The sequence below is a fragment of the Monodon monoceros genome, unplaced genomic scaffold, assembly GCF_005190385.1.
Source record: "Monodon monoceros isolate NGI ecotype Baffin Bay Population unplaced genomic scaffold, NGI_Narwhal_1 Super_Scaffold_19, whole genome shotgun sequence".
Lineage (NCBI taxonomy): Eukaryota > Metazoa > Chordata > Mammalia > Artiodactyla > Monodontidae > Monodon > Monodon monoceros.
In genome coordinates this window covers 37,085,207-37,108,850 of record NW_021703775.1, presented here as the reverse complement: position 1 = coordinate 37,108,850, position 23,644 = coordinate 37,085,207, and the positions used below count along the sequence as shown (strand labels likewise).

Below are 23,644 nucleotides of genomic sequence, written 5' to 3'. Positions count from 1 at the left end.
TCCTTTGATATTCTAATGAAGCCTACAAATTACTGCCTAAAACTGTACATATCAAAATTTCACTTATGGGCTTCTCTGATGGCTCAGTGGTTAAGAATCTGCCTGCCAATGCAGGGGACATGGGTTCAAGCCCTGGTCTGGGAAGATCCTACATGCCGCCAAGCAACTAAGCCCGTGCACCACAACTACTGAGCCTGTGCTCTAGAACCCACGAGCCACAACTACTGAGCCCGCATGCCTAGAGCCCATGCTCTGCAACAAGAGAAGCCACCGCGATGAGAAGCCCATGCACGACAACGAAAAGTAGCCCCCATTCGCCACAACTAGAGAAAACCCACGTGCAGCAACGAAGACCCAACACAGCCAAAAATAAATAAATAAAAAATAAAATAAAATACAACTGGGAATTCCCAAGTGGTCCAGTGGTTAGGACTCCGTGCTTTCACTGCAGGGGGCACGGGTTCCTACCCTGGTCAAGGAACTAAGATCCCACAAGCCGTGTGGCATGGCCAAAAACAAAAAATAAAAATGTAAAACAAAACACAACTGACAAAGTTACTCTTCAAAATACATAAAGATGCATACCTCTGTGTCCAGGAATTGATATAAGCAAATATTTTGAGAGTATGTTCCTTTCTGAGCTGCAGTCCATCACCACCTTCTATATCGGATACTGAAAGAAAATAGCAAAAGTAACTTTTAAATTATGAACAAATAATGCCAAACCAATATTAAAGCCAATAGGGACTTCCCTGGTGGTCCAATGGTTAAGACTCCACGCTTCCACTGCAGGAGGCATGGGTTCAATCCCCGGCCAGGGAACTAAGATCCCCACGTGCCACACGGCATGGCCAAAAAAAAAAGTCAACACTTAAAAAAAAAAGCTAGATTTACAAATACAAATATTTCCAATAATTTTTTTTTTTTTTGCTTTCACTGAAGAAAATAAATCTTGGTTAATTATTGACCAATTCGATGCTAACTTTGTCTCAGAGAGCCTCAGGAATTAGAAACACTGAGTACTTCTAAAAGAAGGAATACAAGTGGGGCTAAAAAATATTAAAGTCTTATTAAGAAGCAGTTAGACAAACCCTCATCACACACACGCACACACACACACACACACACACACACACACACACACACACACACACACGATCTCTAAAAGACTATGTTTGCTCTCCGGAGATGTTGAACCAGAGAGAGCTGGGTTTTGCACAATCAGGTAGCTGAAAGCCAGGAGGTATCATACTGAAAACATTTAATCTCTCTGTACAGGCATTTCCTACTGTGTCATGTAAGCACTGCTAAGAAGCCTCATGTGATATAAAACCTTACAATAAAGAAAATGAGACTAACAATAAAACATTAGAAGCAGACTACTCAAAACGTATGAAACTTTATAACCAGAACACTGACAAAACCAATAACTAGTCTGATTTAAAATTTAAAAAAATACTAGCACAGTTAAATCTCTACTGGTATCTGCACTAACCAGTGTCAATCAATCTTCTGCAACTTTAACCCATGAGGTTCATACTTCATCTTTTGATATGAAGGTGCCTGAGGGCATTCAATTCTAATAAAGGTCATTTCCAAAAAAAAATTAAACATCAAATATAACCACCCTCATAGCTCCATCATTTTAATGACTTGGCACCTACTTCCTTCTCCACACAGCTCTACAAAGTAGAAAACACAGGGGTCCCTGAGGGCAATAAACCAATCACTGTATGCACAAGAAGGCATTTTTGAGGAATGTCAGCTTTGTTACTGTTTTCTCATGTACCAGTAGGGTCCTCTCTTTAATCACAAGAAAGCTTGCATGAATCACTATAAAACATTAATGTGATGCGGGAAATCCTATATGAACCATTAAGATGTTCCATTATATTAATATCATCCCTCTATTTACCAACTGTGTATGTCTTAATTTTCGTTTTAAAAAAACCTCACCTTGTTCTAGATCAGACTATATACTCCATGTTGAGACTTACAGCACTCTTCCCCTACTCAGCTCCAGAAATGCTTGAAGTCCAAGTAGGAGGTTGGAAGATTTCTCTCTGATAATACTGACTAGACCAAGGCGGGTAAAAAAATTCTCTTGGTCAGAGAGAGAAGGAAAAATCACAGGGCAAGAGTATATGCCAAACAAATAGGTAACAAGGTAAACAGCACCTGAGGCGGCCCTGGAAGCCAAAGACACTAATGCCCATCAGGGAGAAGATCCCAACAACAAAACCTAGCAACCATGACGAAGTAAGATATAGTGGGGGATAAGATAAGGTAACTACTAAAAGCAAGCTCTTGGCTTGTGTGATTTCATCAAGAAGAAGAGACCACAGTACACAGTAACAGTTTTCCTTCCCCGGCCTGAAAACACAGGGAACAGAGTGGTTGCAAAGATCATATCCTTCTCTAACACAAAACGCAAATGGCATACATTCTGGGAAACGCATACGTGTCGTGAGAAACACATACCCCAGCTGAGGCCCAACTGGCAACCTAACTGCTCACCAACATAAGCTTACTATTTCATTATATCTACCCCATAACCAGAAAGGGAAGGGAAGTACATCTTATCAGAGCCAGACAAAATAGACCTCTCCAGACAGCAAACATCATACTCAATAGTGAAAGACTGAAAGCTTCTACTCTATGATCAGGATCAAGACAAAGTAGCTGCTTTCACAACTTCTATTCAACACACTACTGGAAGTTCTAGTCAGAGCAATTAGGCAAGAAGAAGAAATTGGAAAGGAAGTACTAAAATTACCTCTGTTCATGGGTGGCATGATTTTATATGTAGGAACTGCTATAGTCCACACAAACACACAACTGTTAGAATAAATGATTTCAGTAAAGTGACAGGACACAAAGTCAACGTACAAAAATCCATTGCATTTCTATATACTAATAATGAACAATTTGAAAAGGAAATTAAGAACACAGGCATCAAAAAGAATAAAAAACTTAGGAATAAAGTAAACCAGGGAGGCGAAAGACTTGAAAACTGACAACTACAAAAAGTTGCTGAAAGATATCAGGTACAATAGGAACAAATCTCATACTCATGGAACATTTAACATCGTTAAATGTCAATAATGTCCGAAGTGATCTATAGAGTCAATACAATCCCTACCAAAATCCCAACGTTTTTGCAGAAATGGAAAACTCTACCCTTAAACTTGTATGGAATTTCAAGGGACCCCAAATAACCAAAACAATCTTGAAAAACAAGAACAAAGTTGGAAGACTCATTTCATGATTTCAAAACTAAGTACACAAATAAAAACCACAATGAGATATCACTTCACACGCCTTAGGATGGCTACTGTTAAAAAAAAAATCATAAAATAACAAGTATAGATGAGGATATGTAGAAACTGAAACCCTTGAGCACTGTTGGTGGAAATAATAATTGGTGCAATTACTATTGAAAAGAATACAGCAGTTCCTCAAAACATTTTAAAAAGAATTACCATATGATTCAGCAATCCCACTTTTGGGTATATATATGAAAAAAGAATTGAAAGCAGAACCTCAAAGAGATATCTGTATACCTATGTTCACAGCAGCATTATTCACAGTCGGCAAGAGACATAAGTAACCCAAATGCACACAGAGAGATGAATAAACAAAAAGTGGTGTACACAGAGAGAGGAATGTTATTCAGCCTTAAAAAGGAAGGAAATCCCATCACATGCTACAAAATGAATGAACCTTGAGAACATCACGTTAAGTAAATAAGCCACAAAAAGTAAGTCACAAAAAGACAAAATACTGTATGATTCTACTTAAATGTAATATCTTGAGTAATCAAATCCATAGAAATAAAGTAGAATGGTGGTTGTCAGGGGGAGAGAGAAATGAGGAGTTGTTTAATGGGTACAGAGTTTTAGTTTTCAAGATGAAAAAGTTCTGAAGATCTGTTGCATAACAATGTGAATATCCTTTTTTAAAAATATTTATTTATTCTGGCTGTGCTGGGTCTTAGTTGCAACACGCGGAATCTTCGTTGTGGCATGCATATGGGATCTAGTTGCCCGACCAGGGATTGAACCCGCGCCCCTGCATTGGGAGCACAGAGTCCTACCCACTGGACCACCAGGGAAGTCCCAACAATGTGAATATTCTTAACACTACTGAATTGTACACTTAAAAATGGTTAAGATGAGATAAACAAGGTCCTACTGTACAGTAGAGGGAACTGTATTCCGTATCTTGTAATAACCTATACTGAAAAAGAATATGAAAAAGAATACATCTGTATAACTGAATCACTCTGTGTACACCAGGAACAACACTGTAAATGAACTATACTTCAGTAATTTTAAAAGATGGTGAAGATGAGAAAACTTGTGTTTTTTACAATTTTAAGAATGTTTAATTAATTTTAAAAAAGGGAGATAGAGTACCCCACACTGCAGTTTAAAAGAAGCCACTGATCTTTACAAATCAAAGATCCATTAAAGTCCACAGTATAATATTTATAAGCAAATAAAGGAAGTAGGGAGGAAGGCAAGTTCAAGAAATCTTTCCACCTATTTCCTATAGAAGAGGAACTGTAATTCCAACTCTAAAGGGCCAACCACCTGGACTGGGAAAAGAGCAAGGTGGAGGAATTGTCACATAGATCTAAAGAATACCAAATACAGCCCAAGAGAAGATTTCCAAGTGGAATTGGAAACATTAAGGCTGGGTAATACCTGGGTGCCAGAGATGCCATTCCCCAAAAGCAAGGAAAGGAAATTCAGTAACTGAAAGAAATGTACCCAACTGACACAATGCGTGAGGTAGAAGGGTGGAAATAGGGTGAAAAGTAAATGGTTCTTATCACTTAAATTTAAAAAGAAGAAAATGCTCATAAAAACTTCAAGATCAGAAATGAACAGTATGATAGTATGATGGCAAGCATCACCCCAAAAGGAAACATGAGAGGACAGGAGGCATAACCCAGGAATCTACTGAGAAACCATTAGTAGTCATGATCCGGACCTTACCCCAAGTAAAGGGTAAGTATTCTCATATACAATCTCACAACTCATCAGATGAAAAAATTCATGACCGCTCACCAAGCCAAAGGTGCTGAACACAACCTCACATAACTTCTTGTCAGCAAAGTCCCAAAAGAACAGGAATTACAAGAACCTGGGCCCTATCCAGAACCCTGGCCAGCACCAAGGTTAGCCACTGAGACCCACCTAGGTGGGTAAAATGGCTAACGTAAGTACAAACAGCTCCAGGGGCCCAGTACTAGCCAGCACTCCTAGCCTGAGTTGTTCCTTGGGTATACAGAAATTACGAGACTAATGCTTGATTTTAAAACTTATTAATACACATTCACCAATCTTCTGACATAGGGCCTTTTCTTAGGGTTTCAGTCCACTGACTAGAGTTCTGCATCGTATATTTCAAAAGAAACAAAAGCAGTGCATTGGCTATCATTTCCATTCCAGCATTCTATTACAGTAATTTAAACACTTACTCAAGTTGCAGAGCAATCTAAATACAGAACACTCTCTAGACTTTTTAAAAACTTCCCAATCTGTTTGAACAATACCTAGTTCAAGAGAACTTTTTCTAAACAACTCAGCATCAATTCTTTGCAACTTTTTTTTTTAACCTAATAAGCAGGACATGGAAACACAATCTTGGAAAGGACTAAGGAAAGTTCCCTAAAAGAAATAACAACTAACTGAAAGACAGAAGTTAGTAAAAAGGGAAGCAAGAAGGACAGCAGGAAAGGAATAGGAAGGAGGGAGTGATGACAAAGAAGCCCACAGGGGATGGAATCCTAGTCAGAAGGATCATCATGTGCAAAAGAAGAATTAAGAGAGAGAAACATAGTGTACTAGATAACTGCTAAATAGGAGAATGGGAAAACAAAATAAAGCTGTTGAAGCAGCTAATATATCTAAGGCTTGATTCACTAAATTATGTAACAAGATGCTGTCAGAAAATTCTATCAACATTGATAAATCATGAATACTTTAAGACCTGTTGTCTTGAAAGTAAAATGTTAAATGATCTACTACTTGACCTAGAGTTACAAACACATTTAAAAGACTATTCAAAGGGACAACTAAGTGAATATAAGCCAATTAAAGAAAGGTACTACATGGTTACGAACTTGGATGAACTACTGCCAGACAAATTTCACCTTTTAATACCGTAAGTATATTATTCTTTTGCATATATTAGAAATTTGTCATAGAAAGTTTTAGTAAAAGCTTCAAAGAAAAAAAAGACTACATAGAGTAACAATAATACAGATTCTTGAGAGGCAGACTTCTGACTGAAAGAACAGAATAAAATCTTCAAAACATTAAAATGGCCAATCTAGAATTTTACACCCAAGTAAACCTCAATCTAGAATTTGATACCCAGGGTAGACCTCAAGAGGAAGGGTGAAATAAAACTTTGGACAAATGGATATGCTTATTATTGATAAGCCATGAATAGAAAATCAAATTTTAAAAAGATTACAAGGTTCCTCAAAAGAAAAAAAAAGAAAAAGGCAAAGAATCTAAGAGCAAGAATAAAGAAAAATATGGTAAAGAAGGAAATAAATACATGGGTAAACCTAAATAAGCAAACTGACAAAATATTAACAAAATAAAACACTTATTACAGTTATTTCTCAACTTACAATGGAATTACATCCCGATAAACTCATTTTAAGTTGAAAATACCATAAATTGTGAAAATGCATTTATTACACCTAACCTACCAAACATCACAGCTTAGCCTAGCCTACCTTAAATACACTCAGAACACTTCCATCAGCCTACAGCTGGATAAAATCATCTAACATGAAGCCTATTTTATAGTAAAGTGTTGAATATCTAATGCAATTTATTAAATACTGTACTTAAAGGGAAAAACAGAATGGACCTATGGGTACAGAATGGCTAAGTGTATCAGCTGTTTACCCTCGTGACTGCAAAGTTGACTGAGAGCAAGGCTGACTGACAGCTACAGCTTACTGTTGCTGTCCATCCTTAAGCCAAGAGTATCATACCCATATCGCTAGCCCAGGAAAAGACCAAAATTCAAAGTACAGTTTCCAGTGCATGTATATCACTTTCTCACCATCAGAAAGTTGAAAAGTTGTAAGCCAAACCGTCATAAGTCAGGTGCTGTCTGTAGTCTGGGAGTCTTTAAAGCCAACTGAAACACTAGATAACAGCATAGAAGATGGCAGAAACAAAGACTGGCATTCTTAAAGTGTTCTAAATTGATACGTCTGAGCATATACAAAGTTCAATTACAGATAAAAACAACGAAAAAGCAAACTTCAAAGGAACTACAAGCCAGGAAAAGTCTTTACGAAAGAGTAATCTCTGAGTTCAAAAAACAGATTGGAAAAGAAAAACTGAAGAAAAAAGGGATTAAAAAAAGAAAAAATGATACACATGGGGTTCAAACATACCACTGAAACACCATTATTTTTCTTACCAGGTTTGCAAAGAGTTTAAATAATACCTAGTCTTGATAAACTCAAGAGAAAACAAGTGCTTTCATACGTGAGTAAAAACAATTTGACAATATTTATCAAAATCAAAAATGCACTGGGCTTCCCTGGTGGCGCAGTGGTTAAGAATCCGCCTGCCAATGCAGGGGACATGGGTTCGAGGCCTGGTCCAGGAAGATCCAACATGCCGTGGAGCAACTAAGCCCATGCGTCACAACTACTGAGCCTGCACTCTAGAGCCCACGAGCCACAATTACTGAGCCTGTGTGCCACAACCACTGAAGCCCATGCACCTAGAGCCCGTGCCCCACAACAAGAAAAGCCACCGCAATGCAAAGCCCACGCACAGCAATGAAGAGTAGCCCCCGCTCGCCGCAACTAGAGAAAGCCTGGGTGCAGCAACGAAGACCCAACATAGTCAAAAACAAACAAATAAATAAAAGAATGCACTGATAACTCTGAGTATTATTTTAAGCATCATTTTCTACACATTTTTTCTCATCCAAAATAACACTCATTGATATTCAACTTAGCATTGTTCTTAATACCAGAAGACTGGAAATAACCTAAATGCCTATCAATAGAAAACAAGTTAAATTCATCCTGACAATGGAAAACTATGCATCAGAAAAAAAAAAGTGGAGGGAAATGCTCTTTATAAACTAATATGAAATAACCCCCCAAAAGTTAGGTGAATAAAGGCAAAAACATTATTTTTAATTACATAATTTTATAATGATCCTCAAAAAAAGGACCAATTACCAATCAAATGTTAAAATTTTAAAGAACTCACTGTTTGAAAACTGGTAAATAAAAGGGGAAAATGAGACATTTACCCTGCCTTCCTGTACTAATGGTAATTCAAAGTAACTAAATGGGTAATAAAAGGAAGTTTCTCCTTATAGCAACAGACTAGCTGATGAAGAAAAATGATAGGATTAGAATATCACCATTTTGCAACTACAAATGAAATAAAAAATCTAGGCAATGGTTGCTGGCATTACAAAAAAAGCAACAACATGACATTTTTTGCCCTCTGATGGAAGAATACAACACATTCTATAAAAGTCTTGCCAAGAAATCTAATCGAAATCTGATCAAGCCTCTAAATCTAATAATCAAATTACAGAAATAGAGGAGTCAGAAAAACATGTTCAATAATCCCACAAGGATACAATAAGCAACATCCAAAACAAAAAACCTTTATGGGCTAAATGATCCATGGAATCAGTAGTTTCTTCAACAGATAAATAGCAAGAACAAAAAAGGATAAGAATTATGTATTTAAAAAAAAAAACAACACATGTCAGTGACTATAAACAGCAGGGCAGCCAGAATCTATAAAATTAGTCCAGGCAGATAACCAACCAAGCAAAACAAAACAAACAAAAACAAAAAGCAAAATAAACAAAACAAATTATTCAAGCAGCCTCAAACTAGAAACAAATCACCTGTCCAAAGAGTGGACTGATTTAAAAAAAATTATAGTTTTCTGTTCAACTGTAAAAAGCAGCAGACTTCTAATACGCTAATAAGCAACACAGATAACTTATAGTGATATACTAAATGAAAAAAATGTCAGATACACATAGCACATAAAGTTTATTTCCATTTTAATAAAGTTATACAAAAAAAAATCTAAGCTTTGGTCATATAAAGTACATCAGCAGAGAGTGATGTCATCAAAATAGCAAAATGTAAGTTTTCTACCATCTTCCTCCCAAAGAACACTGATGCTGACAATCACCATGGACAACAGTGCCTTTGTGGAAGTCTGGGAGTACGGCAGAGAATTTCCGAAGCAAAAAATAAAATAAAATCCAAGACTGGACACACTGAAGAGAGTAAGAGGAACAGTTTCACTTTACCTGTGACACCCTTCTCCCAAGGCAGCACAGCACAGTGCCAAGAAAGAATCTTGTCTGAGGATGCCCCCAATCCCACATAAGAACCCCCAACTCTCCATGTACCTCACTCACACACACTTCCACCCTGTGGCTGGCTCCTTGTCTGCACCCCTAAGGGCAGCAAAAGCAAACCTTCACAGACAATTAACAGCATGTGCAAAAAGCTGTCCAGACCCTGCAGAAGTGGGAGAAAGTACACAAACTTGAGAATTCAGCACTGCTGTAGGAAAAACACATGAGAGACTGTCAGCACTCAATCTGGGTTTGTATGATCAGGAGACAGCAACAATCTTAGAATTACCTTCCAAAACAGAACAAGAAATGAGGAGCAGATATATCCGTTAAAAAAGGTCTGAGATGGGGCTTCCCTGGTGGCGCAGTGGTTGAGAGTCCGCCTGCCGATGCAGAGGACACGGGTTCGTGCTCTGGTCTGGGAAGATCCCACATGCTGTGGAGCAGCTGGGACCGTGAGCCACAGCCGCTGAGCCTGTGCGTCCGTGCGTCCGGCGCCTGTGCTCCACAACGGGAGAGGCCACAGCAGTGAGAGGCCCGCGTACCGCAAATGAAAAAAAAAAGGTCTGAGATGGACTTCCCTGGTGGCGCAGAGGTTAAGAATCCACCTGTCAATGCAGGGGACATGGGTTCAGGCCCTGGTCTGGGAAGATTCCACATGCTGCGGAGCAACTAAGCCTGTGCGCCACAACTACTGAGCCTGCACTCTAGAGCCCATGTGCCACAACTAATGAGCCTGCGTGCCGAAACTACTGAAGCCTGCGCGCCTAGAGCCCGTGCTCCGCAACAAGAGAAGCCACCACAATGAGAAGCCCACACACTGCAATGAAGAATAGTCCCTGCTCGCTGTAATTAGAGAAAGCTCAAGCGCAGCAATGAAGACTCAACGCAATCAATCAATCAATCAATCAATCAATAAAGGTCTGAGAAACACTCAGAATCCATTCATTCGTTCCTTTATTTATTTATGCCTGCATTGGGTCTTCGTTGCTGCGCGCGGGCTTTCTTTAGTTGCGTCGAGTGGGGGCTACTCTTTGTTGCAGTGCGCGGGCTTCTCATTGCGGCAACTTCTCTTGTTGTGGGACACGGGCTCTAGGCACGCGGGCTTCAGTAGTTGCGGCACGTGGGCTTCAGTAGTTGCGGCACGTGGGCTCTAGAGCGCAGGCTCAGTAGTTGTGGCACAAGGGCTTAGTTACTCCACGGCATGTGGGATCTTCCTGGACCAGGGCTCGAACCTGTGTGTCCCCTGCACTAGCAGGTGGATTCTTAACCACTGCGCCACCAGGGAAGCCCTAGGCTCAGAATTCTTAACAGGGCTTATCAGAAGATATGTCTCTCCCAAAGCCAGTCAGTAAAAACTGGAGGAGATGACTGCTTCTCCACATGCAAAAACAGCAATTCAAGACATCATGGAACATGAAAAATCAAGGTGACATTAAACCACTAAGGGAACACAATAATTTTCAAGTAACCAATTCCAAGAAAATGGAGATCTGCAATTTGTCCAATAAATAATTCAAAGAAGTTGTTTTAAGGAAGACCAGTGAGCTACAAGAAAATACAAAAAAACAATTCAATGAAATCAGAAAAATACACAAAATGAGAAGCCAAAAATAAAATAAATTAATTAAAAAAAAATACAGGATCCAACTAGATGTGGCATGAAAGAGACTCACTACAACTTTAAGGACACACACAGATTCAAAGTGAAGGGATGGAAAAATATATTCCATGCAAATGGAAACAAAAAGAAAGAAGGAATAGCTGTATTTATACCACACAAAATACACTTTAAGCCTAAGTCTGTAACAGAAGACAAAGAAGGTCATTTTATGATGATGAAGAGGTGAATTTATCAAGAGAATACAAAAACAGCAAATATATATGCACCCATCAGAGTATCTAAATATATTAAGCACATACTAACAGATCCGAAGAGAGAAATAATACAAAAATAGTAAGAAACTTCAATATCCCACTTTCAACAATGAATAGATCAGACAGAAGATCAACAAGGAAACAATGAACTTGAACTATACTTTACAACAAATGAGCCTAGCATACATACATAGAACATTCCATCCAACAGCAGAACACATTCTCCTCAAGCACATATGGAACATTCTCCAGGTCATATGTTAGGTCAAAAAAGAAGTCCTAGCAAATTTAAGAAGATAGAAATCATACCAATTATCTTTTCAAGCCACAGTGGTATAAAATAGAGATGAGAAACAGGAGGAAAGCTGGAAAATTCACAAATACGTGGATATTAAACAACATACGGGGACTTCCCTGGTGGTCCAGTGGCTAATACTCCGTGCTTCCAATGCAGGGGGCCCAGGTTTGATCCTTGGTCAGGGAACTAGATCCCACATGCCACAACTAAGAGTTTGCATGCCGCAACTAAAGATCCCGCATGCCACAACTAAAAAGATCCCACATGCTGCAACTTAAAAAAAAAAAAAAAAGGAGCCCACACGCCACAACTAAAGATCCTGCGTGCTGTGACCAAGATTTGGCACAGCCAAATAAATAAATATTTTAAAAAAATAAAATATACAACATATGTATGAACAACCAATGAGTCAAAGTAGTCAAAAGGGAAATCAAAAAATATCTTGAGACAAAAGTGGAAATGCAACATACCAAAACTTAGGGAATGCAGCAAACATAGTTCTAAGAGGGAAACTTACAGAGATAAATGTTATGTTAAGGGGGGAAAAAACCCTCAAATAAACTACCTAACTTTACACCTCAAGAAACTAGAAAAAGAACAAACTAAGCACAGAAAAAGAACAAACTAAGCCCAAAGTTAGCTGAAGGAAGAAAATAACAAACATCAGAACAGAAATAAAGGAAATAGAAACTTGAAAAATAGGAAAAAAATCCATGAAACTAAAAGCTGGTTCTTTGAGAAGATTAAAAAGAAGGACAAATCCTTAGCTAGACTAAGAAAAGAAGAGAAAGCACTCAAAATCAGAAATGACAGAGGAGACAACTGAGGTATTACAACTGATGGATCTTAAGATACTACTATAAACAATTATAAGCCAACAAATTAGACAACCTAGAAAAATGGATAAATATCTAGAAACATACAACCTACAAAGACTGAACCATGAAGAAATAGAAAATGTGAACAGACCAATAATGAGTAAGGGAATTGAATTAGTAATCAAAACCTCCCAACAAAGAAAAGCCAAGGACCAGATGGTTTCACAGGTGAATTCTACCAAACGTTTAAAGAATAATTAACACCAATCCTTTTCAAATCCTTAAAAAAAAACTGAAGAGGAAGGAACACTCCCAAACTCATTTTACAGTGAAAACCAGCATTACCCTGATACCAAAGCCCAATGAGGATACAAGAAAAGAAAATTATGGGTCAATATTCCTGATGAACATACATGTAAAAATTCTTCAACAAAATACTAGCAAACCAACTTCAACAGCACATTAAAAGCATTATACACCATCATCAAGTGGGATTCATACCTGAGATGAGTATCATGTTTGTAGATGACATGATCTCATATATAAAAAAATACTAAAGACTCCACCAAAAACAAACAAAAAACTAAATAAACAAATCCAGTAAAGTTGCAGAATACAATATCAACATAATCAGTTACATTTCAATACACTAACAATGAACTACCTGAAAAAGAAAGAAAACAATCCCATTTACAATAGCATCAAAAATAAATACTTAGAAGTAAACTTAAGCAAGAAGGTGAAAACTACAAGAAAATGATGAAGGAAATGAAAGAAGACACAAATAAATGGAAAGATATCCTATGTTCATAAAGCAGAAGAATTAGTATTGTTAAAATGTCCATACTACCCAAAACCATTTAAAAGTTCAATGACAAAAAAAAAAAAAAGTTCAATGACATCCCTCAAACTTTCAGTGGCATTTTTCAAGGAAAAAGAAAAAAAAAATCCTAAAATTCACATGAAACAACAAGACTCCGAATAGTCAGAGCAAACCTAAGAAAGAACAAAGCTAGAGGCATCACACTTCCTGATTTCAAATTATATTACAAAATTATGATAATTTAAAAAAAAATCATGATAAAACAGTACTGGAATAAAAAGAGACACACAGACCAACGGAACAGAATGAAAAGGTCAGAAATAAACTCATGCGTAAATGGTTGACTAATATTTGGCAAGTGAGCCAAGAATATTCAACAGGGAAAGAACAGTTTTCAATACATGGTGTTGGGAAAACTGAATAGCTACACACAACAGAGTGAAACTGGATCCTTATCTTACACCATACACAAAAACTAACTTAAAATGGATTAAAGACTCAAATATAAGACCTAAAACCAAAAACAGAGAGGAAAAGTTACTTTACAGTGGTCTTGGTAACAAATTTTTGGCTATCACAACCAAAAGCACAAGCAACAACAACAAAATAAACAAGTAAGACTACATCAAACTAAGAAGCTTCTGCACAGCAAAAGAAACAATCAACCTACAGAATGGAAGAAAATACTTGCAAACCATATATCTTATAAACAGTTAATACCTAGAATATATAAAGGAGATTTCCCTGGCAGTCCAGTGGTTAAGACTTCGCCTTCCAATGCAGGGGGTGCAGGTTCGATCCCTGGTCGGGGAGCTAAGATCCCACATGCCTCACAGCCAAAAAACCAAAACATAAAAAACAGAAGCAATACTGTAACAAAATCAATGAAGACTTTAAAAATGGTCCACATCAAAAAAATCTTTAAAAATAATAAAAAATTTAATATATATAAGAAACTCATACAACTCAATAGCAAAAAAAATCAAATAACCAATTAAAAAACGGCAAATGACCCGAATAGACAGTCTTCCAAAGACAACATACAAATAGCCAACAGGAACATAAAAGATGTTCAACACCACAAATCATCAGGGAAATGCAAATCAACTACAATGAGCTATCACCTCACATCTGTTAGAATGGCCATCATCAAAAAGACAAATGATGGGCTTCCCTGGGGGCGCAGCAGTTGGGAGTCCGCCTGCCGATGCAGGGGACACGGGTTCGTGCCCCGGTCCGGGAAGATCCCACATGCCGCGGAGCGGCTAGGCCCATGAGCCATGGCCGCTGAGCCTGCGCGTCCGGAGCCTGTGCTCCACAACGGGAGAGGCCACAACAGTGAGAGGCCCGCATACCAGAAAAAAAAAAAAAAAAAAAGACAAATGATAACAAGTGTTTTTGATGATTTGGAGAAAAGGGAACCCTGGTGGACTGTAAGTGGGAATGTAAATTGGTACAGCCACAGTGTAAAACAGTATGGAGGTTCCTCAAAAAATGCAAAAATAGAACATGATCTAGCAATCCTACTTATGGGTACATATCCAAAGGAAATGGATTACTATCTCAAAGAGATAGTAATTCCCCCATGTTCAATGCAGCATTATTCACAACAAAAAGCCAAGAAATGGAAGCAACCTACGTGTCCACTGATGGATGAATGGATAAGGAAGCTGTGGTACATATATATAACGGAATAAATTCAGGCATCTGTGACAACATGGATGGACCTTGAAGGCATTATGCTGAGTGAAGTAAGTCGGAGAAAGACAAACATTATATATTCTCACTTATACATGAAATCTTAAAAAGCTGAACTCACAGAAAAAGAGAGTAGAATGGCGGCTGCCAGGAGAGTGGGGGGTGGAAGAAATGGGATGATGTTGGTCAAAGGGTACAAACTTCTAGTTACAAGATGAATAAGTTTGGGAATTCCCTGGCAGTCCAGTGGTTAGGACTTCATGGTTTCACTGCCAAGGGTGCAGGTTCAATCCCTGGTCGGGGAGCTAAGATCCCGCAAGCTGTGCAGCGGGGAAGGAAAAAAAAAAAAAGAATCAGCAACTACAAAAGACTTTATCTGAACCTTGATTCAAATTTTAAAGGAAAAATTAAATAAAACTTTTAAAAATTTAGACTATGAGGGAAATTTGACCACTAGATGTTTTGTATTACATTACTCTTAATTTTTTAGTTGTAATGATAATATTGTGGTTATGTATTTTTAAAGTATTTGTCTTTTAGAGAACTATACTGAAATGTATACAGGTAACATATAATACTTGGATTTGCTTGAAAATCATACAGTGGGTGGGGGAAAGGGAATGAGTAGGATACAAATGAAACAAAATTGTCTATGAGCTAGTAATTATTGATTGAGTGACAGATTCATAAATATCATTGCTATGAACCTTCCTACTTCTACACATGACTAAGTTTTTCTATAACAAAGTTAAAAAAAATTTATCAAGCATACCAAAAAACAAGACCATAAACCACATAATCAAAACAGAGGGGAAAAGAAAGTAAGAAAAAAATGAGATTAATTAGTTATCAGACCTGAACTTTATAACAGTAATATGTTCAAGATAGTAGATGTTAAGATAAAGAATTTCAGCAAAGTTCTGAAAACTATTAAGAGAATCAAAAGCTTTACAATGAAAATATACAATAACTGGAATTAAGATCTCAATACATGGCTTTAATACTAGATTACATACAATTTAAGGAAGGTAGGTCAAAAATAAATATCTAGACTGAAGTACAGACACACAAAAGACAAAAAGATGGAAAATACAGAAGAGCAAAAGAGAGAAGGAAGATGATGAAAAACATATAGCATTTATGTAACTGGAATTCCAAAAAGTGATAAAATCATGAAGCAGGACATATACTTGAAGACACAATGGCTGCAAAACTAACTTTTTAAAGCTCAAACCAGATTCAAGAATGAATCGTTCGCCAATAAATACAAAAAGAGACGTAGACACATCACAGTAAAACTGAAGACCTAAGACAATAAGAAAATCTTAAAATCAGACAGATGAAGAAAAAACTTACCTTTAAAGAAGCAATAGTAAAACTGATGGCTGAATTCTCAGTATAAACTATTTAAGCCAAAAAAAATTTTTAATGGAATGACTTATTGAAAGAAGCAACAGCACCCACAAATCTGTAACTCAATACCCTATTTTAAGTGTTTGTTGTCTGAAAATATATTTTATCTTCATTTTAAAAGACAAGCAAATATGGGAAAGATCATCCACAGGAGAACCACACTAAAGGAAATTCTAAAAGAAAAATGATCCCAGATGAAAGCCCAGAGATGCAAAAGAAAATGAACAGCAACAGAAAGGATAAAAGTGGGTAAATCTAAATGAATACTGACTTGACAATAACGTCTTACTGAACTTTAAAAATATAAGTAATTGGGCTTCCCTGGTGGCGCGGTGGTTGAGAGTCCGCCTGCCGATGCAGGGGACACAGGTTCGTGCCCCGGTATGGGAAGATCCCACATGCCGCGGAGCGGCTGGGCCCGTGAGCCATGGCCGCTGAGCCTGCGCGTCCGGAGCCTGCGCTCAGCAACGGGAGAGGCCACAACAGTGAGAGGCCCACATACCGCAAAAAACAAAAAATATATACATATAAGTAATTAAAATACACTACAACAATAGTATAAAAGACAGGAACAGAATAAACGGAATTAACGTATTCTAAGGCCTTGCTACTCAAAGTGTGTACTAAAGACCAACAACATCAGCATCATGTGGAAGTTTTCTTAGAATGAAGACTCTCAGGCAAAATTCCAGACTGCTTGAATTAATCTGCCTTTTTAAGAAAATCTCCAGGTGCTCATATGTACATTAAAGTTCCAGAGGCATCATTCTAAAGTACGGAAGGTAGAACAAATACTAAAATAAATTCCAGTGTGAGAAATTCATAGTTAAGCAAGATTTACGTAAAGAAGCAAGCAAAAAAAAAATATGAGTACAAGATGAACGACTCAGTTTTACTTCTGTTGAATTTGAGGATGAAGGATACTTAACTAAAAATGTCTAGGGGGCTCCCCTGGTGGCGCAGTGGTTGAGAGTCCGCCTGCCGATGCAGGGGACACGGGTTCGTGCCCCGGTCCAGGAGGATCCCACATGCCGCGGAGCAGCTGGGCCCGTGGGCCATGGCCGCTGAGCCTGTGCGTCCGGAGCCTGTGCTCCACAACGGGAGAGGCCACAACAGTGACAGGCCAGCGTAGCGCAAAAAAAAAAAAAATTCTAGAACTAAGTTAAGGATATTGGTCTGACACTTGGAAAATCAGTCAGTGCTAGAAATATACTCTGAAAGATAATGAAGTCATGGCAGTAGACTGAATCCTTACTTCAACCTCTTCATAATATACACAGCAAAGGACTAATAAACCCTGAGTAATCTCCATACCGAAGAGATTAGAGTAACAAAACCCTGAATAAGGAAGGGGAATATTTTAAGATTATGCAGCCCAGCAGTTCTCAAACTTTGTTTTCAGGGCTCCTTCACATGCTTAAAAACTGAAAACTTGGGGCTTCCCTGGTAGCGCAGTGGTTGAGAGTCCGCCTGCCAATGAAGGGGACACGGGTTCATGCCCTGGTCCAGGAGGATCCCACATGCCGCAGAGCGGCTGGGCCCGTGAGCCATGGCCGCTGAGCCTGCGCGTCCGGAGCCTGCGCTCAGCAACGGGAGAGGCCACAACAGTGAGAGGCCCGCATACCGCAAAAAAAAAACAAAAAACAAACAAACAAAAAAACTGAAAACTTTAAAGAACTTATGTTTAGGTGATTTATATTTATCAATATTTACTGTGTTTTGAATTAAAATTTAGGAATATTTATTCAATAATTTATAAGCGATAAATTCATTACCTGTTTTCCATTTTTAAAAAATCAGTGACTTGAGTGGCGCTGTTTTAAATTTTTGAAAATATCTCTAGGGTCTGGCTTAATAGAAAACAGCTGGATTCTCATTAACTGCTTCTGCATTCTATATGCTGCCATATAGTTTTGGTAAAGCAAATAAAGAAAATCCATTCTTAAAAGATCTGAACATGGAAATAAGAGGACTATTTTAACAGCCCTGTCAGATAATTTTGGATATTCTTCGATATTACACCAAAACTCAATGACTGTTAATTTTTTTTAATTAATTTATTTTTATTCTTATTTATTTTTGGCTGCATTAGGTCTTTGTTGCTGGGCGCAGGCTTTCTCTAGTTGTGGGGAGTGGGGCCTACTCTTCGTTACGGTGCGCAGGCTTCTCATTGCGGTGGCTTCTCTTGTCACAGAGCACAGGCTCTAGGCGCGCGGGCTTCAGTAGTTGTGGTGCATGGGCTTAGTTACTCCACAGCAGGTGGGATCTTCCTGGACCAGGGCTCAAACCCATGTCTCCTGCATTGGCAGGTGGATTCTTAACCACTGTACCACCAGGGAAGCCCCGAGTGTTAATTTCTAAAAGACAAGTTGCAATGTGAAATCTAAAACTTTATCAGTACTGTTACATTAAAATCCACTGATCTATCTTGCTATCTGAATAGAACTTTTGACCATAAATGACTTTGTAACATCATGCACTGGTGATATGGAAAATACTGGCTCACTAAGTTATGCAGATCTTTCCAGTGTTGACATATTTCATTACACAATATCAAAAAATCATATCATTATTAATAGTTCCATCAATCTCATAAAAAAATCCATACGTTTTGGGCAGCTGTCAAACTCAGTGACAGGTACAAATTTTCCAAATCTTAATTTTTTCTTGAAAGCTCAATTTTATCACTGGCAACTAACACCATCAGTCTTCTTTGAAGTGACATGCTTGCCTCATTCATTCCAGAAAATGCACGCCATATACCCAAATCTGGATAACCTCTGAGTCAATCATTCTTTCAAATAAAAATGGAGTTTCATGAAAAAAGCAGCTAGTTCAGCTTACAACTCAAACACATGAGGGCACTTCCTTAAGACAACCATCTTACTGCAGTAAACAAAAGAAATGCTTTATATGCATTTCTCATTTCATCACAGGACATTAAAAGACATGCACATAAGCTTCTGAGATTTAATAATATTAATATCCATTGCTTCATCAAAGGCATAAAGTGAACATTTTTTTTAAACAGCAAGTGCTTGGCAGCAAAGATTACATTAACTACTTAGTGCACTGTGTTATTTCCTGCAATGTGTTTTATCCACCATGCCTTTGCAGTACCAGTGAAAATATCAACCAAAAGGCAAATATGACTTACCTCTCAGACCCCTTGAAAGGCTCTCTGGGACCCCCAGGGTCCACACATCAAACTTTAAGAACCACTGATGGAACCAAATGAAGATACAGATTTAATAATAAAGGGTTATATGAAACAAAACATATCCCAATTGAAAAGGAAGTAAAACTGTTTCTATTCACAGATGACATGATCTTGTATAAATCCTAAGAAAGTCTTAAGGAATCACTAAAGAAAATTAATAAACAAGTAATCAATTGTATTTCTATACACTAGCAACAAGCAATGCAAAAATGAAACAGAGGACTTCCCTGGTGGCACTGCCAATGCAAGGGACACAGGTTCGAGCCCTGGTCCAAGAGGACTCCACATGCCACGGAACAACTAAGCCCATGTGCCACAACTACTGAGCCTGTGCTCTAGACCCTGTGAGCCACAACTACTGAGCCCACGTGCCACAACCATGGAAGCCTGCGCTCCTCAACAAGAGAAGCCACCGCAATGAGAAGCCCGTGCACCGCAACGAAGAGTAGCCCCCGCTCACCGCAACTAGAGAAAGCCTGCACGCAGCAATGAAGACGCAATGCAGCCAAAAATTTAAAAAAAAATTTTTTAATGAAACATACAAAACAATTCCACTTACAATAACATCAGAAACAATAAAATTCTGAACTTCCCTGGTGGTCGAGTGCTAAAGAATCCGCCTTCCAATGCAGGGGACGTGGGTTCGATCCCTAGTCAGGGAACTAGGATTCCACATGCTGCAGGGCATCTAAGCCCACGCACCACAACTACTGAGCTCACGCGCCTCAACTAGAGCCCACGTGCCGCAACTAAGACCCAACACAGCCAAAAATAAATTAAATACATAAATAAATAATTTTTTAAAAAAAGGAGACTTTAATGTGACATCTCATGACTTAAAAAAAAAATAAAATTCTTGGGAATATATTCAATAAGAAGAAATGCAAAACTTATACTCTGAAAACTACAGAACACTGTCAAAAAAAGTTGAAGAAATCTAAGTAATAGAAAGACATCCCATGTTCATGGATCAAAAGACTTACTATTGTTAAAATATTAATACTCTTCAGCTTTATCTATAGATTCACCACACTCTATCAGAATCCCAGCTGGCTTCTTTGTAAAAATTGAAAAGCTAATCCTAAAACTCATAAGGAAACTCAAAGGACCCAGAAGAGCCAAACAATTTTGAAAAACAACAAAGTTAGAAGATTCACACTTTCCAATTTCAAATATTACTACAAAGCTACATTAATCAAGGCAGAAGGACAGACATATAAATCAATGGAACAGAAATGAGAGTCCAGGGGCTTCCGTAGTGGCGCAGTGGTTGAGAGTCCGCCTGCCAATGCGGGGGACACGGGTTCGAGCCCTGGTCCTGGAGGATCCCGCGTGCCGTGGAGCAGCTAGGCCCGTGCACCACAACTGCTGAGCCTGTGCTCTAGAGCTCGCGAGCCACAACTACTGAGCCCATGTGCCACAACTGCTGAGGCCCGCACGCCTAGAGCCTGTGATCTGCAGTGGGAGAGGCCACCGCAATGAGAGGCCCGCTCACCACAACGAGGAGTGGCCCCCGCTCGCCGCAACTAGAGAAAAGCCTGCGCACAGCAACGAAGACCCAACACAGCCAAATAAATAAATAAATAAATAAATAAATAAAAGGGATGTCTGCTTTAAAAAAAAAAAAAAAAAGAAGAAATGAGAGTCCAAAAACAAACCTATTCATCCAGTCAACTGATTTTCAACAAAGCTGCCAAGATCACTCAATGGAAAATGTCTTTCTACAAATGGTGACAGAACAACTGGACAGCCTCATACAAAAGGATGAAGTTGGACCCTTACCTCATACCGTGTACAAGAAATTGACTCAAAATGGATCAAAGACCTAAATATAGGAACCAAAACTATTAAACTTACAAGAAAACATAGGGGTAAGTCTTCATGCCTTTGGATTTGGCAATGCATTCTGGCAACAGACATGATACCAAAAGCACAAGCAACAAAAGAAATAAATAAACTGAACTTCAACATTAAAACCTTTTGTGCTTCAAAGTACAGTAGTGATAAAGTGAAAAGACTACCCACGGTATGGGAGAAAAAATTTGCGAATTATATATATCTGATAAGGGACGCGTGTCTAGAATATATATTAATGAACTGACAACCCAATAATAAAAAATAAATAACCCAATTAAAAAGTGAGAAAAGGATCTGAATGGACATTTCTCCAAAGGAGATATACAAATGATAAATAAGCATATGAAAAGATATTCATCATCATCATTCATCAGGGAAAGGCAAATCAAAACCACAATGAGAGGGAATTCCCTGGTGGTCCAGTGGCTAAGACTCCATGCTCCCAATGCAGGGGGCCTGGGTTCAATCCCTGGTCAGAGAACTAGATCCCACATGCCGCAACTAACAGTCCGCATGCCGCAACAACAACAAAAAAGATCCCGCATGCCACAACTAAAGATTCCACATTAAAAAAAAAACACACAATGAGATACCACTTTAAGCTCACTAGGATGGCTAGAATAAAACAGTCAAAATAACAAGTGTTGATGAGGATGTTGAGAAACTGGAACCCTCATACACTGCTGAAGGGAATATAAAATGTTGCATCATTTTGGAAAACAGTTTGGCAGTTTTTCAAAATATAAAACTGAGTTACCGTTTGACCAAGTAATTCCACTCCCAGGTACCTGTGAGAAGTAAAAACTAAGTCCATGGAAAACGTTTTACACAAATGTTCACAGAAGCATTATTCATAAGAGCCAAAAGGTAGAAACAACCCAAATGTCCATCAACTGATGAATGCATTAACAAAATGTGGGGACTTCCCTCCTGGTCCACTGGTTAAGACTCCATGCTTCCACTGCAGGAGGCATGGGTTTGTTGATCCCTGGTCGGGGAAGATCCTGCATGCCACACGGTGCGGCCAAAAAAAGAAAAAAAAATGTACTATGTTCATACAATGTCGTATTATTCAGTCACAGAAAGGAATGAAGAACTGATACATGTCCAACATGGATGAATCTTGAAAATATGCTAAGTGAAAGAAGTCAGTCACAAGATATACTATTATTCCATTTATACAAAAGACTCAAAATAGGCAAATACATAGGGAAAGTAGACTCCTGCTTAGGGCTGGGAGGACAGGGGATTTAGAGTGATAGTTAAAAGGTGTGGGGTTTCTTTCTGAGGTGATGAAAGTGCTCTAAAATTGACTGTGGTGATGATTGCATAATTCTGTGAATACAGTGAAAGCCACCGAGTTGTACAGTTTTAATGGGTGACATGTAAGGTACGTATCTCAATAAAACTGTTATCAAAATAAAGCAAAATAATTAATGATAAAGGTGTGTGAAAATTCAATTTATAAGAAGAAATAAAAATACCTAGGAATAATTATAAAGGAAACGTGCAGAATCTACATAAAGGAAAAACCCCACAAAGTTTCACAAAGATTATATAAATGGGAAAGCACATTATGCTTCCTGAAGTGGCAGAATCAATACTGTAAGATGTCAACTCATGCTCCTATTTAAAAACATTATGCAATTTCAATAAAAATTCCAACAGAATGTGAGGCAAGGGGGGGCAACACAACAACAAAAGAATTCTGAAGTTTTATCTCAAGGAATAAATGACTTTTCACTAGCAGTGTGGTTTAATATTTTCAGGTACTAAAATATATCATGAAGCAACTAAATTAAAACCAAACAATTAAACAATAAAAAGCTTAAAAATAGACCTCCAGGAATATACTCAAAAATTCTGTATAAGACAGAGGTGGCATATCAAAACAGTGAAAAACTAGATGGACGCTAAGATCAATGAGTAATAGTTTGGAAAAACTAATATTAGATCCACTTCATAACTTACACCAAAATAAATTCCAGATGGATTAAAAATTAAACAATTCATAAAAACTAGAAAAAAGCTTAACTGAATATCTGATCTCAGAGTGGGAAAAGCTTTTCTAAATAACAGTAGAATACTCGTTATTAAAACTCAGGAACCAGAACTTGCCTGGTGGCACAGTGGGTAAGAATCCGCCTGCTAATGCTGGGAACACGGGTTCAAGCCCTGGTCTGGGAAGATCCCACATGCCGCAGAGAAAACTAAGCCCGTGTGCCACAACTACTGAGCCTGCG

At 38.2% G+C, this 23,644-nt stretch overlaps 1 protein-coding gene across 6 annotated transcripts in view; it reads right to left on the bottom strand.

Annotated features, from left to right (window-relative positions):
* Positions 1-23,644, bottom strand: part of USP34 (ubiquitin specific peptidase 34) — a 231,592-nt gene that overhangs the window by 191,721 nt on the left and 16,227 nt on the right. For all 6 annotated transcript variants that reach the window (XM_029232068.1, XM_029232067.1, XM_029232073.1 and 3 more), the window contains exon 2: positions 586-673. In XM_029232068.1, coding sequence (XP_029087901.1) covers positions 586-673 — 88 coding nt within the window. The remainder of the gene's footprint in view (positions 1-585; positions 674-23,644) is intronic.